General features: G+C 34.0%; 1 protein-coding gene across 1 annotated transcript; it reads left to right on the top strand.

Annotated features, from left to right (window-relative positions):
* Positions 1-6,547: 6,547 nt before the first annotated feature.
* LOC142630241 (indole-3-acetic acid-induced protein ARG7-like) lies at positions 6,548-7,667 on the top strand. The gene is made up of 2 exons (XM_075804219.1): positions 6,548-7,054; positions 7,428-7,667. Exons 1-2 carry the CDS (start codon positions 6,697-6,699, stop codon positions 7,472-7,474), a joined length of 405 nt encoding a protein of 134 aa, XP_075660334.1. The 5' UTR covers positions 6,548-6,696; the 3' UTR covers positions 7,475-7,667.
* Positions 7,668-16,652: the final 8,985 nt, after the last annotated feature.

Below are 16,652 nucleotides of genomic sequence, written 5' to 3'. Positions count from 1 at the left end.
GCATTACAAAGAAAATCTCAATTACAAAAAAAAGGGTCCTAGGTTTGGCTCTAAGCTTTTGGAGTGGGGTCTTGCTGGGAAGTACTGGTGACCTCAGTACTCTTTAGTTCCATTTCAAAGGAAGACAGGACTTGTTTTCCTTTGTCCGCTGCAGTTGGTGGGGGGACAATGGGCTCAGTACTTTGACTTGGGGCCTTCTCAGCACCTTCACCCTGTTTATTCTCTTTATTGGAACTTGTAAGTTCTGTAGGAGTTGGAATGGGCTCTGGGATCACTAAAGGGGGCGCAGGAGGAGCTGTCTCAGGGGCAGCAACGACAGCAGGAGTATCTTCTATCTCTTGTATGTCCAGGGGAAGCCAAATCTTCTCGGGCCTCCTCAGTTCGGAAGTTGAGGGAATCCCTGCTGCAGTTAAGGCTTCCCCCCAGACCTGCTAGCAGTATTCTCGGCACAGAGTCGCGAACTCTTCTGTCATCTGGTTTTGTGTGGCCTCCACCCCTTCGTCGTAGGCTACCTTCTTCGCGGCCTCCAGCAAACCCTTGAAGGTACGAGCCTCATCCTTCATCTTCGCAAGCTCCTTCTCAAATTTGGAGCGGTCCTGCTGAGCTTTAGATAGCTCTTCATCCTTTTGATGAAGAAGCTTGCGCTGCCCCTCCACTTGGGTCTTCATGGTCCTCAGGCTGGCCTCGGCGCCGTCCCTTTCTCTTTTTAGACCCCCCAGTTGAGAAGTTAGCTTCTCGTTTTCCGCGAGGGCCTGGCCCAGGGACTTCTCGGTTTCTAACCGAATCTCTAGCTCCAGTCCAGCTTTCTTCCGAGAATCCTCCACCCACTTCTTGGCAGCAAAGACTTGCTGGACGGCTTATAACATGATATCAGATTATCAAATGTGTAAAAAGGTCTCCTACGATAAGTTAAGAACAAAAAGGGGGGGATGAAGATAAAATTTGAATATTTACCAAGCCTAAATCCCTTTTTAGTGAAAGGAATAGCTGGGACTGAGTCATCTTGTCCAAGGCCTCCATGTCCTTGGGCAGCAGGAGAGGACGTTCCAAGGCCTCGGCCAGGTGGAGGGCATGGCCATGTTGGAACATCCTGATGTTGGACTGGCTGGAGATAGGTGCCCCGTCCAGCATGAGCTTGGGAGACCAGTTAGCCGGTGCACGTCGCACTTCGGCAAGATCCCGGATCTCCCCGCTTTCTACTGAAGGAGCACATCCCTTGCCTTTGTCCAGCTTCTGCTGCTGAGGTTGTTGTTGCTGTTGTTTCTGTTTTTTCTGCCTTTCCCCACTAGCCTCCTCGGCCTCTCCTTTCCTCTTCTTCTTGGGCTCCTCGACGCGAGGCTTAGGATTGGATGGAGGAGGGGGTGGCGGCAAGGATGGGGGGACTTTAGATCCCCCTGCTCCTTTTTTGGCGACTTTTTCGCCCCTTTGTTGCATCAGCCCTTTCAGCATATCCATCTCTTCCTCTTCGGAGCTGGAGTCGGGCCGGGCAACTACCAAACCTACGATCCCGGAAGTCTCGGCAGGCTCGTCCTCCTCGTCCGAGAGTACGATGAACGGGTTTCCTTGGGGCCTTTCAACGTCCTCAAGTTGAAACAAATCTATTTCCTCGTCCAACGAGTTCGGCGAGGAGGCTTGTTCTTCTGGGACGGTGGTCGTTTGGGAGTGCGCCAAGAGTGGAACTGCTGCGATAGGTTATGCGTACAGGATGGTATTGGGTTCGTCGAGAATATCGTGGTCAGAGAGACAGTGCGGCCTTGCTACGTTTATTCTTCTGCGTCGCCTGTCCCCCGCGATAATCGCGTTTTCTATCTCCTGGAAGTCCGTTGATATAGGATCGTATCCTAATATCAAGTGTGCCGCTCTCACTTGTAAGTCTTCACTTACAAAGACTTCTGAGCGGAGAACTTGGTTTAGATCGGCGACGTTGCAATTGCTCAGGCGTGGGCGCACGTATTGTTTATCTGCAAGGAAAAATATCCAAGAAGAAGGATATGGTCAGACTGAGGATAGACATCAAAGCGAAAGGAAACAATGTGCAATAAAAGTTGAAAAATGGTAAAGGTAGTAGGATTTAATTAGGGGTTAGTAAATCTAATTCCTAAGAAGTCACACCTGGATCTCCCCATTCGACTGGGCAGTGGGGACCGTCATACCAATTCCCTGAGGCGATGAGGTAGTCGTCCTTCATGCCTTGGTTGGATTTGGGCAGACATGAGATCAACCTAACCACACTAGACCGTGACTTAATGTAATAACCTACGTTTCTAAGTTTGTGGCATTCGTACATGAAGGCAACATTGTGCCATGTGAGGTTCAAGCCCATCTGCTCATTTAGAGCGTCGACACTTCCTAAGACCCTAAACACATTTGGTGTGCACTGGTCTGGGCATAACCTATGGCTGCGGAGGTATTCCCTAGTCACACTTCTCATAGGGAGAGTCATTCCACCTTCGATGAAGGCGATCATGGGAATGATGACTTCCCCCGTTTTTCTAGAGCCTCCTACGGCTTCTACCAGGCAGTATTTTAGACCTATGTCATTAGGAATCTAGTATGTGGCCCTAAACCCTTCCATACCAGCGTCGGTATCTACTAGGCACTTGAACCTACCCATTTAGGAGATGTGAAAATACAAGTTTTGAGAAGAAAAGAAGTTAAGAGTGGAGTCGAGGACAGAATCCGAGAAGGGAGGAGCAAAGAAAGCAAGAACTTACGGGGTTTGGTTATGCAAGTCTTCACGAGTTTCTGGAGAGAAAAAACGATGACTGATACTTTGATGTGATTGAATTCTGGAGAAATAAATGAAAGCGCAAATTTCCAAGCGTTTTGACGTGCGGGAGGCGGCCTTGAAATGGGATTTGTCCAGCTTAAATTTTCGGGGGGTGGCCAGGACCGTTAGATGTTCATCTTACCGTTGAACGTGGGGAACAGGGTGTAACTTGCGGTCATAAATGCGCACGTTCCGGGATTTGAAGCGCCAGACAACGTTTTCTGGGAAACAAAAGGACTCCCACACGCGTGGCGATGTACAAAGCGTGCGTGAGGTATTCTGGTCTGATCAAAACTCTATTTCTCTCCTCGGATGGGGGAAAGATAGAGTTTTGAGGGGCTATTGTGGGGGGTAAGATTTATAAAATAAATAAATGGGTTGTGGGCTTGATCAATTGGTACCAGTTTGTTTTTTGTCATTGGGCCCCTAAGCCCACGAGTCAGCCTATACTATGGACATCCGAGGAACCGTCCGAGGATGAATGTCTCCTCGGATGGGCCCGGCACGCACCCTGGGCTTTGCCAAGAAGATTAAAGGCAGAATCCTGGAAAAACTATTGGATAAGAGGGGGATCCAAGAACCCTCTAGAGGCAATGGCGTAATGAAAATATTTAGAAAAAATGCTACTACCTCCACATTAAAGACCCTGTATCTACCTCCCTAGCCGCATTAATGGGGAAATGACCCCTGAACAGTAGAATAAAAATTTCCAGCTATTATATAAGGACTTCAAGAAGGTGGTGGAGAGGGATCAGTTAGGGAGCAGAAAAAGAACTAAGAACTGTAATTTTGACATAAAAAAGAAGCAATACATAAATCGTCCTTGGCTTACGTCCGAGGAGGTTCCTTTGTCACATTCGTTTATCATTTACTAAGATCGTGGTATTCTAGCCTGCTTGTCAAGTTTTCAATACCCCTAAACTAGATTTCAAATCCACACTCTACAAATCTTATTGTTTAAGGCTCATTGGGCCTGAGCCCACGTTTATCCTTGGGTCCAGGTGCAATTGTGCACTTACAATAACCAAGTCTGAAACCATATCTATTGCAAAGAGAAACCAGAATTGAAAGCTTGTTGCAGCCCAAACATGACTATCATGTGTTGGATGTTAAAAGTTTATTTTTTTTAAGTTTTTTATGTGTATATAAAGTAACATATATACTAACGAATAAAGTAATTGAGAGAATCTATGGACATGTGGTTTTAGAACACACAACACACATGCAGTGAGTGCACACTTGGCATCATGTTGCATATGACGTGTCTAGATTGGATGATAATTTTTATTATTAAAATAGGATGAAATGCACTAGAACAAAACTTGTAAATCATAAAAAGCTATTTTTCATTTTCGAAAAGGTTAAGAATTATTCTAAAAGGTCATAATACTCAAAGAATGTGTCAATTAAAATAAAAAGTCATAACTCTTCCTTGCCTATAAATTAAGGGTGTTAATTATAATTATAAAAAAAATACAATTTCTTAAGAAATTAGATTTAATAGATATTGGAATTATTCTTTGCAGTTCGGTGAATTTGTTGTATCTTGACTATGAATGGCTTTGAACTCAGCATAAACTTTTCTTTGAATACATCAATAGTTGGGAGTGAGGAGGTTGGAATTCTAGATGTCTTGGTAGAATCAAACTCTTTTTAACTATAAAACACCAAAAAATACTGATTGAGCTATAAAACTTTTGGTAGAATCAAACTCTTTTAAGTGGAGGCATTTATCACATTAAATATAATGTTTTCAATACGTATCAAAGTCTCTTTATCTAGAATCTATTATATATATATATATATATATATATATATATATAGATATATATATATATATATATATATTAAAGAAGTTTGATTTTTGATTGACCTCTATATATTGTGCCACATAAGTAGTTTTGGAGATCTTTTATCTAAAAAAGAGGTATTGGATATCTCACAACATACAATCATATAATACATGCTTATCAAGAATGGTCAAATTTCATATTTAGTCAAAATTTAAATAAAAGCATTTTTTATATTTAACTTTCTCATTTGACATTTATAGTTAACTTCATAATATTTTATCATATAAATTGTTGAAGCCTCACAATTTCATATATCATTATTCTACACACACATATGTTATTAACTTGTTTTAATTTATTCTATATTTAAATGTCCATTAGAATCTTGTTACAATTAAAACAAAATATTATTAGTAAATACCATAATTACCTATTAATAACAACTATAATTGTTAAAATTCATATTTAGATAAAAATAAGACTATTAGTAATTAACCACCATAATCATCAAACTACATACTTAGACAAAAATCATATTTTGTTAAATTTTTTCTTACATTGCACATAACAAATTTTTATTGTAGTTTAATATTCATCACTTTCTTTAAACTTGTTTTAGTTAAAATATCATAAATAGTAAAATTCCTAGAAGTTCATTAAACCTACCCCACTTTTTTTTTTTTAATACAAGATAGAGATTTTACTTTAGCATAATTTAAGTGTATATATATGTAAAATTTCCTCCCGAGACTTAAACCCTGACCTTTACCCCTACACCTCACAAGCACTTATACTTGTAGAATAACCATCGCGCCAAGAGTGCATGGTGGTAACCTACTCCCACTTATAATGTGGCATTCATGCCATTACCAATAGGGATAGACTCAAGATTTTAAGCTAATAGAGGCCGAAGTATAAAGGAAAAGAAAAAAAACTCCAAACAGGCACCCATATAGAATTAAAAAATTATAAATACTCAATATCGTTGTTTCTAAATACATTAAGATGCAATCATTTATTAACAAAGACAAAAACAAAAACAAAATAATGTTTTTTTTAATACTAGGCTGGTAAGGATTTTTTTTTTTTTGGTTGAAGTTAGAGCATTTACAGTGGTGGTACTAAAAATTTTAGTTTTTAACACCTCAAAAAGATACTTTATTTATTTTACCATCTCATTTACAATACACTCAATATCAAATGTTCTATTTTTTTATTACTTCATTTAAAATAATATAAACAACTCATTAAAATAATAAAAAAAAAGAGATAGAATTTGAGTTTTTTAATTGAAGGAAGAGATATAATCTTAATAAAATATTGTATTTTATTTTTAACAACTTACTACACTCAACTGGTATTTATTATATCAGTTTACTGTAGTTGCAATTTAGTTTCAACTTCTCCTATAACACATGATTTTTTAATTCTTTGGTAGTAATATAGTTTTTTTTTTGTGTGGTTAAAATACAATCACCATTGTGAATGTTTTTTTTATTATTTTTGTTAAGTTTTTAAATAGAATAGTTGCTATTTAAACAAGGTTAGCAAAGTTTATTAATGGCCAACAACAAAATTGACATATATAATAACTAAAAATATATAAATAAATAATTGGACCCTGAAATCCGCGCCCCCTTCACTTGAGCCCCCACCTGAGACGTCACTGATTACAAATAAAGGCTTACTTTATAATCTCCTAGTCTTCCACTCACTGCTTTGACCATTTTCTGCAAGTATGTTTCTCTAAGTTGTATTTTATTTCAACATTTTACTTGTGGAGCTAGCATCTGCATATATTGAGATTATAATATTCTTTTCCACAATATGGGCGTTGAAGATTGCTGGTGGCCTTTCACAATCTTGCTGCGCGCGTTCTTGCGTCGACAAAATAGCAAATTATTAGTCTGCAAATGGAGTATGGGCCTCTATATATAACGCGTACTAAACCAGACTCTCATTTCAAAACATTTTTGCTCTTCTGTACGCATCTTCTAACTTTTCCATGTAGTTAAATCTATATTTTTCTTCTTGTTTTGGATTTACATCTTCAATTGAAAGTGTTTTTCCATTACAAAACCTCTCTACATATCTCTATTACTCAGATTATCAAATCCATGTTAAGTATTTAATATGGAAAGCGTAGAAGTTAAGTGCAGGAACACCTTGATTTTCAAGGCATGGAAACGATGTCTATCACTAGTAGCTGGCAACAAAAAATGTTGTTCATCAACGAGCAAAAAGAATCGACAAGTAGCTCCGGAAGGTTGTTTCGCGGTCTATGTTGGACCTCGAAAACAACGATTTGTGATCAAGACCAAGCTTGTTAATCATCCTTTGTTCGCGATGCTGCTAGAGGATGCTGAATTGGAATATGGGTACAATAGTGAAGGCCCTCTTGTGCTCCCTTGTGATGTTGATTTGTTCTACGAAGTGTTGGCAGAGATGGACAGCAGCGAGGATTTTAGTCCTGGTTGCGGCTTCGCTAAAGGTTATTCCTTAATTCTGCCAAGTCCAGCTCGTAGGTCCAACATTGTTAGCATTAACAAGGGTCATGATGCCTATAGTCTTCTTAGTTCATCAAATTCGATGATTAAGATGAATCAACTAGGACCATTTATTATAAGATCATGTTGATCTAGCTTTCTTTTTTAGCATGTGTATCATACATATCATCCAGCTTATCTGTATGAGTAGAGGGAATGCTATACGAAATGAACAAAAATAATACCTATCAAGAAATTTGTAGTTTTTGTACAAGTACTAGTTACATTATATATGCTTTCTTTTCTCCACAACTCATTTTGCTATCTCCAATTGAATCTCCCATGTTCTCAACCTCACTTGGTGGTGTTTGATTGCAGTGGTGGTCATTCCAATGGTTTCTGTGGTGTCGTGCGGTGACTATTGATGGTGGGTTTAGCTATGTGGGTTTGATGGAGGAAGAGAGGGAAGAGAGAGATGGTGGTGTTTGATTAGTAGTGGTGGTTGGTGATTCGGTGGTGGGTATGGATCTCGACGGTTGGTTGTGGTTTGGTGGGTGTAGAAATTTTGTTGATATTTTTGGGTTTGTGGTGTAGCAATGCTATGTTGGTGGTGGTGGCTGGTGATTTATGGGTTGTTGTGGTTCGGTGGTTGGGTTGAGTTTTAGCGGTAACTGGTAGGTGGTTGATGGCGTGAGGTTGCTACTGGTGGTGGTGGTGGTGGTGGTGGTGATTACTAGCTGTGTGTATATTATATTATTACTTGATAGGGTAGTTTATATTATTCTAATAAGTTCCATGTAAAAATAGAAATTGAGATGTTGGGTGAGTTGTAAAATGAGATGGTAAAATAGATAAAGTAGATTCTTAGGGTGTAAAATAGAAATTTTTTATCATCCTATATGCTAATGCTCTATAAAAAGAAACTGATGGATCAATCAGTATTTAAAAAACATTACGTCTATGACCACATAACATATTATAAAATTCATCATTAGAATAAAATACTATAAGCCTGTTTAATTTTTTTATTTAATTTATTTGTTTATATACAACTTCTTTCTTTCTTGGACAATTGTATTTTGGTCTGGTTTGATTTTTTAAAGAAAATAAATCATGTAAAATAAGTCTGAAATAGCTTATTTTATGTTATTTATTACAATTATATCTAAAAATAATTGTAGATAAGCTGATAAGCATATAGACTAGCATTCACATTAGCTCATGCAAAAATTTCTGCTTATTTTAGTATAAAAACCTATTTTTTATATTTTATATACTCACTTTTTAAAATACCTCACATTATATTATTTATTTTACATTACATTTCATTAAAATATCAATTTTCTTGATTTTTTAAAATTATTTCTCTTTCTTTACACATAATAATTATCACCTACTATTTTTCTTCATCCTCGGAATACGTAAAAAAGGAATAAAAAATTAAATACAAAATGAATAGTGATAGTGTAAATTTATACGATTACTATAGTAAATTTGCAAATTTACACATTCTTAGCTTGACTGATATAAGTTATTTTGGGGCTTAAATATGTAAAATTGATAGACATGTTGTACATATGAGAAAATTATTAATTTTTTTTAGAGTATTGCCCTCTTTGATTTGAAAAATTATATCTTATTTTGGGTGTATATACTATCTCTTTCACAAATCACAACAGGTGGAACAACATGTTGGTCTCACTTGCTGTGAGAGAGATGGTGTATACACCTACTATGAGAGAGATGGTGATTAATTTAAAAAAAAAGGTAAAAAAAAAGAAGCAACTAGAGGTCGCTAGGTTTCATCATATACCCAAATCTTTAGGCCTAGTATAAACGGTGCAATTTGATGAGACACCATTGGTGCTAATGGCCTCAAACTATCATTGTCATGAATCCAGGGATCTATTAGCCCATTGGAACAATCATATTAGTCCGGAAATACAATCTTCTTACACTATAATTGATAATTATATTTTATTGATAATTATTTCAAATCAATGTGACTGCCATGTTTAAATTCTAAATTTATATCACTATGATTAATGTTATACATGACAGCCACTTGTGACATTGTTGGTTTCCTATAAATAAAGTCAAAATTTTAAACATAAATATTGAGTAATAGTGGGGCTTATAAACTTAATAAAATGGAATTTAGTCCAGAGCATATGTCACACACACATATATGTATATCTTTCTAAAATTATATAAAACTTGACTTTGAGTATATATGTGACATATGCTTATTAAATGAAATTTAGTCCTGAGCAATCAATTAATCTCATGTCAAAAAATAATGATATATATATATATATATTTGCCTTGATGAAAATAATTAATTTATAAAGCATATAAATTGAGGTGAATAAATACAATAGGCTATTGTTACTTGTTAGGAAGTCCAAAAAGTATATTTGTGACATTAAATGAATATATTTACCATCATCCAAGTAATTACTCAAAGTCTCAAAGTATATCAAAGTAATTTTTTTAGGATGTATAAAAGTATGAGTCCATTTACTAAACTCATCACCCAAAAATCATCACCTTATAACTCATTTTTTATCACTTGAAAATCCCAACTTAAACTCAATTGAGTTTTCATTCTAAAATCTCAAAAATCTCAACTCTTTGTGAGACCCACATATTGATTTGGTGTAGTGGAAACAGAACAGCTACTTACGTGTGGAAAGAAACCCCTTCAGTTCTCTTTACTTTGTGATTACTCTTTTTTTCCTTCAACCCCCAATACCCAAACTCACTAAACCATGGAGCTTGAATTGGCTCCATCCTCATCCACTCAAACCCAGCACCCAACTTAAAAAACCCAGCCACCCTGCCTCCTACCACCACCAACAACCTACAAATCCACCAATCAAAACCCTAAAAAATTCAGTCCACCATAGTTTTCCATCCACCACCATGCAAATCACAAAATATCAAATTAATCCATCATAGCAGATCTAACCATTCACACCACCAACACCTTCAACACCACAACAAATTACCCTATGAAGCTTAGAAAGAACGAAAAAAGGGAAAAAAGAGAAGAGAAGAGATTGTGATAAGTGAAGAAAGAAAGAAAAAGAAGAAAGAAAAAGAAAAAGAAGAGAACCCAAGCCCATAAACCTAGTAAAAATGAAGGGAAAGAGAGAAAAAAAAAAAAAAAAGAAACCAAACCCAAAAACCCAATGTGAAAAGGTAAGAAAAGAGGAAAAAGAAGAAGAAGAAGAGAATAGAGAAACCAAGGAACAAAGAAAAAAAAGAGAAGTCTGGTATGATGAGAAAGGAGAGAGCCAAGGAGTCAAGTGGGCATGGATTTGACAACACACAAAACATGAGGCCCATTAGTTGAGTGAAATTACAAAAGTGCCACAATAACTCTATTTTCAAAACTCAAAAACACCATTTTTTTTTCATTCTCATTCACTCATAACTCAATTTAGTGAGTTTTAGGTGATGAAAACAGAAAATGAAAACTCATCCAAACAAATGTAGCATGTGTGGGACCTACCAATTTTGGGTGACGAGTAATGAGTGATGGAAAACACAAAATTCAAACACCCCTTAGCTTGTCGGCATACAAAACAACATTTTCCAAATTTAAAATAAATTCTACATAAGTAGGGAGAATAGAAAATAATACAAATTCTATCTCTAGCAACAGATAAAGAGAGTAACAATTTAAAGTGAAACTTATATTCTTGTTGTTGTTATTGTTATTATTATATTATAATATTAGATCACATTCAAATATGACGATAAATGGGTGATCATACGGTCTATCGTGCCATGTGGGCACATGTAAACAAAAAACTTACAACCTAATCTCATTAATAAAAAATATGTTCACGTTGAAACCACTCTAAAAAGGTGTGAGGAAATTGCAAAGAATTTACTAGGGAGGCGACAATAGACAATTTTTTTTTTAAAGGAAGTTTCAACCTATGACGTCTGCTCTTGATAATAATCTTTATTATCAGACCAAGATAATAATCAATTTTTAGTGTAGGCGAGAATTAAACCCCAAATTTCTTATTCAATCATTAGATACTTTACTAGTTAAACTAACTGGAACCTACAACAATAGACAAATTTTATTCTATGAAAGAATGTCATCGAGCATAATTTTGATGTGAAAAATTCATTTTCAGATATTTTTTTTTGTTTATAATAAATAAGACAGTTTTTATATGTAATGACATATCAAAATTGATAATTTTGTTTTCAATATTTTTATTAATTATGATTATTATATCAATACTATAATCCGCCTCTCCCTTTCCAAATACAAATTTTTCGTCTGATGATGCAAAAAATCAGCAATTGAGCTCCTCGTCGTAGTGGATGGATGAAGTTGTGAGTGGGGTCGTCTCTGTTGGAGGAAAACCTGCAAAATGAATTGGGTGGAAGAGTAACATGCAAGTGTGGCGTTAGCCAAACCGCTTCTGATGCTTAAGTCAGTAAGGAAGAAGGATTTTAGAGAGAATTGACTAGAGAGTGATTTTCGTAGAGTATTTTTGTATGTACCTTTAACTTCGGTTGCCTTCTCTTTTTATAGTTGCGTGCCTCATTAATGGGCAATAAATTGCTGTATTTATGCTCAACGTCTAGTACATTACAAATCTTTGACTGAAGTTCACAGCTCACTCTGTGACCGTTGCTCCATCCGTTACACTTTGTCATCAATGAGCGTAATAAATGCGTAATGTTTTCTCTTGATTAATCACGATCTCATCTTAATGACGATCATAAATTTCTGACTCATCAGGTTTCATCCCCAGATGCTTCCATTATTGGGTTCCTTGGTCAATCTCGCCCTGAGAGTTATGTGTATTGTGTATTTTGCCTAAGCTTCATGTGCGGACTCATCAGTCGTCACTTTGTTCAATGAACCTCTAAATTGTTGGATCATTATCCTTTAAGGTTGTCCAGACCTTGAGTGATCATCTTTGACCTGAATTGGTTAGAGAGGATCTTCTCCCCATCAAAATATAGCCGAAATTAGTAGTCATTTTGGCTTTGTTATTTCATGCAAATTAAACGCAAAGGATTTTCACTTTTATAATTTATGAATGAATTTTAATGAATTTGATGAATAAGTGATCATTCTACTAAATATATAAAATAGATTATACCCTATCACTTGTAATGAGATTAAATCATTTTCTTAGTGAGATATATTGCCTAGACAGGCAGCATAGCAAATATCCATTAACAATCATTCCATTTCCACATAATCATAGAGATTATCATAGAGTTGTCCCCCTATGGCCAAAAGGCCCATAACAAATCAAAAAACCTTACGTTAATTCACAATAATTTTTCTCTTGGCCTCAAGTTGAAGAAACGAATCCATTTTAATTTGCAGACTAAATTAGAACAAAAGCTAATGCAGTAATGAAATGATTATGTTTCCTTTGTGAGATAGTCTTGGGGCATCAAATCACTTGATTATTGCTGTAAGACACAATTCGGCTCTGTGCTCTATTGCACAAGAGCCATATTGTGTTGGCTCCAATGCACTGAAATTAGGTCTTACCCATCTTTGTAAGACAAATTAAATTTCATAAGATCGAGATTATTTTAATAATGTATAATATATATATGACACGATATGAATTTCAGTTGTCAACTTAGAATTTTTAATACTAATATTAAATTAAAACCATTTAAAATATGAAGACATTTTGAAACACATGTTAAAAGATTGGTCACACGACTAAGTATACAATTTAACCTAGAATCAAATAGTCATGGTCTTTTTTCCTCAAAAAAAAAATATTCAATTTTTTTTTTTTAATTATTTCACAATCAGTTGCTTCAGCCTCTGTCTAGGAACAATGTATTTCCTGTTTTAAATTAGTTGAACTACGGCTAGGTACCAGTTGAATTCTTCCAATTAATGCCAATTGTTTAAGTAAAATTTTTCCAATATGGAAAACGGTAGTTGTACATATTTTTTTCATTTGCTAGCTAGTCCAGATTGTACCAAATTAAAATTTTGACGTTGATTAAAAAAATTTGGCATCTGTTCAGATCTGCACTAAATGTTCCAAGTTTCCGACATTGCAGTTTGAAACTTTATTGAATTAACTAAATAACCTGTCCCTTTAAACTTATTATTGTTTAGTTTTGTAATATAAATATATGACTGAAGGAATATTGGAAGAATAGATGAGTAATATTTTATTATCCTACGCGCATATATATATATATATATATATATATATATATATTGATAGCCTCTAAATAAAAATAACCCTAATATCCTCCTGGTATATGGTAATGCCAACACATTAATTTAAATATCTAACATATTTATTTTTGCTAGTATATTAATGTTTTTGGTAGATTCCAGTTAGTTCAACTGGTAAAACTTTTTATAGTTAAATAAAATATTTGGTCAGGGTTCAATCCCCAAACCCCGTCTACAACAGTCAACAAAAATCAATCGGTTTCATGGTGTGATAATAAAGAGTACGATTATAGATTGGATGATAATTTTTTTTATTAAAATAGGATGAAATGCACTAGAACAAAACTTGTAAATCATAAAAAGCTATTTTTCATTTTCGAAAAGGTTAAGAATTATTCTAAAAGGTCATAATACTCAAAGAATGTGTCAATTAAAATAAAAAGTCATAACTCTTCCTTGCCTATAAATTAAGGGTGTTAATTATAATTATAAAAAAAAATACAATTTCTTAAGAAATTAGATTTAATAGATATTGGAATTATTCTTTGCAGTTAGGTGAATTTGTTGTATCTTGACTATGAATGGCTTTGAACTCAGCATAAACTTTTCTTTGAATACATCAATAGTTGGGAGTGAGGAGGTTGGAATTCTAGATGTCTTGGTAGAATCAAACTCTTTTAACTATAAAACACCAAAAAATACCGATTGAGCTATAAAACTCTTGGTAGAATCAAACTCTTTTAAGTGGAGGCATTTATCGCATTAGATATAATGTTTTCAATACGTCTGAAAGTCTCATTATCTAGAATCTATTTTATATATATATTATTTGAGAAGTTTGATTTTCGATTGACCTCTATATATTGTGCCACATAAGTAGTTTTGAAGATCTTTTATCTAAAAAAGAGGTATTGGATATCTCACAACATACAGTCATATAATACATGCTTATCAAGAATGATCAAATTTCATATTTAGTCAAAATTTAAATAAAAGCATTTTATTATTATTAAAATTTCTCATTTGACATTTATAGTTAACTTCATAATATTTTATCATATAAATTGTTGAAGCCTCACAATTTCATATATCATTATTCTACACACACATATATTATTAATTTGTTTTAATTTGTTCTATATTTAAATGTCCATTAGAATCTTGTTACAATTAAAAAAAATATTATTAATAAATACCATAATTACCTATTAATAACAACTATAATTGTTAAAATTCATATTTAGATAAAAATAATACTATTAGTAATTAACCACCATAATCATCAAACTACATACTTAGAAAAAAAACAATAGAGACAAAAATCATATTTTGTTAAATTTTTTCTTACATTGCACATAACAATTTTATTTATTTATTGTAGTTTAATATTCATCACTTTCTTTAAACCTATTTTAGTTAAAATATTAGAAATAGTAAAATTCCTAGAAGTTTATTAAACCTACCCCCAATTTTATTTTGTTTTATTTATTTATTTTTATATAAGATAGAGATTTTACTCTAGCATAATTTAAGTGTATATATGTGTGAAATTTCCTCCCCGAGACTTAAACCCTGACACTTGCCCCCCACACTTCACAAACACTTATACTTGTAAAGTGATCATCGCGCCAAGAGTGCGTGATGGTAACCTACCCCCACTTATAATGTGGCATTCATGCCATTACCAATAGGGATGGACCCAAGATTTTAAGCTAACAGAGGCCGGAATATAAAGGAAAAAAAAAACTCCAAACAGGCATCCATATAGAATTAAAAAATTATAAATACTCAAAATCGTTGTTTCTAAATACATTAAGATGCAATCATTTACTAACAAAGACAAAACAAAAACAAAAACAAAATAATGTTTTTTTTAATACTAGGCTGGCTAGGATTTTTTTTTTTGGTTGAAGTTAGAGCATTTACAGTGGTGGTGCTAAAAAATTTTAGTTTTTAATACCTCAAAAAGATACTTTATTTATTTTATCACCTTATTTTACAATACACTCAATATCAAATGTTCTATTTTTTTATCACTTCATTTTAAATAATATAAACAACTCCTTAAAATAATAAAGAAAGAGAGAGAATTTGAGTTTTTTAATTGAAGAAAGAGATATAATCCTAATAAAATATTGTATTTTATTTTTAACAACTTGCTACACTCAACTGGAATTTATTATACCAATTTACTGTAATTGCAAAAAATTTAGCTTTAACTTCTTCTATAACACATGATTTTTTTATTTTTTGGTGGTAATATAGTTTTTTTTTTGGCTAAAATACAATCACCATTGTAAATGTTTTTATTATTTTGTTAAGTTTTTGAGTTAAATAGTTGTTATTTAAATAAGGTTAGCAAAGCTTATTGAGGAGAAGGGAGCCTAAAATTTTAGAAGGCTCACTACAAAAATGACATATATAATAACTAAAATTAAATAAATAAATAATTGGACTCTGAAATCTGCTCCCCCTTGACTTGAGCCCCCGACTTGAGTCGCCACTTATTACCAATAAAGGCTTACTTTATAACCTCCTAGTCTTTCACTCATTGCTTTGACCATTATCTGCAAGTATGTTTCTCTAAGTTGTCTTTGTTAGATAAATTTAGAGTTGCGGAATAAAATAAACATACCTTCAGCTATAATTGTTTAAGTCTTTGAAGAAAAGAAAACTCATTATATGATAATAGTGTATATAAAAGGGTTTTCTAGTCTATGGCCTTTACCTCACACATATCTTTTTATGGAAACACATGTTATATATATAGGCTAGACTAGGGACCCTTATAGATGAAGATTTCCATAACTCTCCTTTCATCAAGGAGCTTAAAAGTTGTAACTTCATGATGTTTATTAACCAAATGGGTTACACCGTTTGAGAGTTACTAAAGGATGTTACATCTAACATGTAACTTTCACAAATAGAAAACTTCAGACATGAGATAAGAAACTTAAGACATGAGTTTTATCTTCAAATGTGGGCCACATAAAATTCTCTTTAAGGAGATATAATCCTACAGTCTTTTATTTCAACATTTTACTTGTGGAGCTAGCATATGCATATATTGAGATTATAATATGTTTTCCACCATATGGGTGTTGAAGATTGCTGGTGGCCTTTCACAATCTTGCTGCGCGCGTTCTTGCGTTGACAAAATACCAAATTATTAGTCTGCAAATGGAGTATGGGCCTCTATATATAACGCGTACTAAACCAGACTCTCATTTCAAAACATTTTTGCTCTTCTATACGCATCTTCTAACTTTTCCATGTAGTTACATCTATATTTTTCTTCTTGTTTTGGATTTACATCTTCAATTGAAAGTGTTTTTCCATTACAAAACCTCTCTACATATCTCTATTACTCAGATTATCAAATCCATGTTAAGTATTTAAAT

Source organism: Castanea sativa, chromosome 4 (genome assembly GCF_040712315.1).
Source record: "Castanea sativa cultivar Marrone di Chiusa Pesio chromosome 4, ASM4071231v1".
Lineage (NCBI taxonomy): Eukaryota > Viridiplantae > Streptophyta > Magnoliopsida > Fagales > Fagaceae > Castanea > Castanea sativa.
This window is presented reverse-complemented; position numbering and strand designations above follow the sequence as displayed.

Bases quoted from the DNA above. Each gene is read 5' to 3' on its own strand.
- LOC142630241 (XM_075804219.1), top strand. From the start codon at position 6,697: ATGGAAAGCGTAGAAGTTAAGTGCAGGAACACCTTGATTTTCAAGGCA. The intron at 7,055-7,427 runs GTTATTCCTTAA...GTTTGATTGCAG, and splicing joins TGGTTGCGGCTTCGCTAAAG to TGGTGGTCATTCCAATGGTT.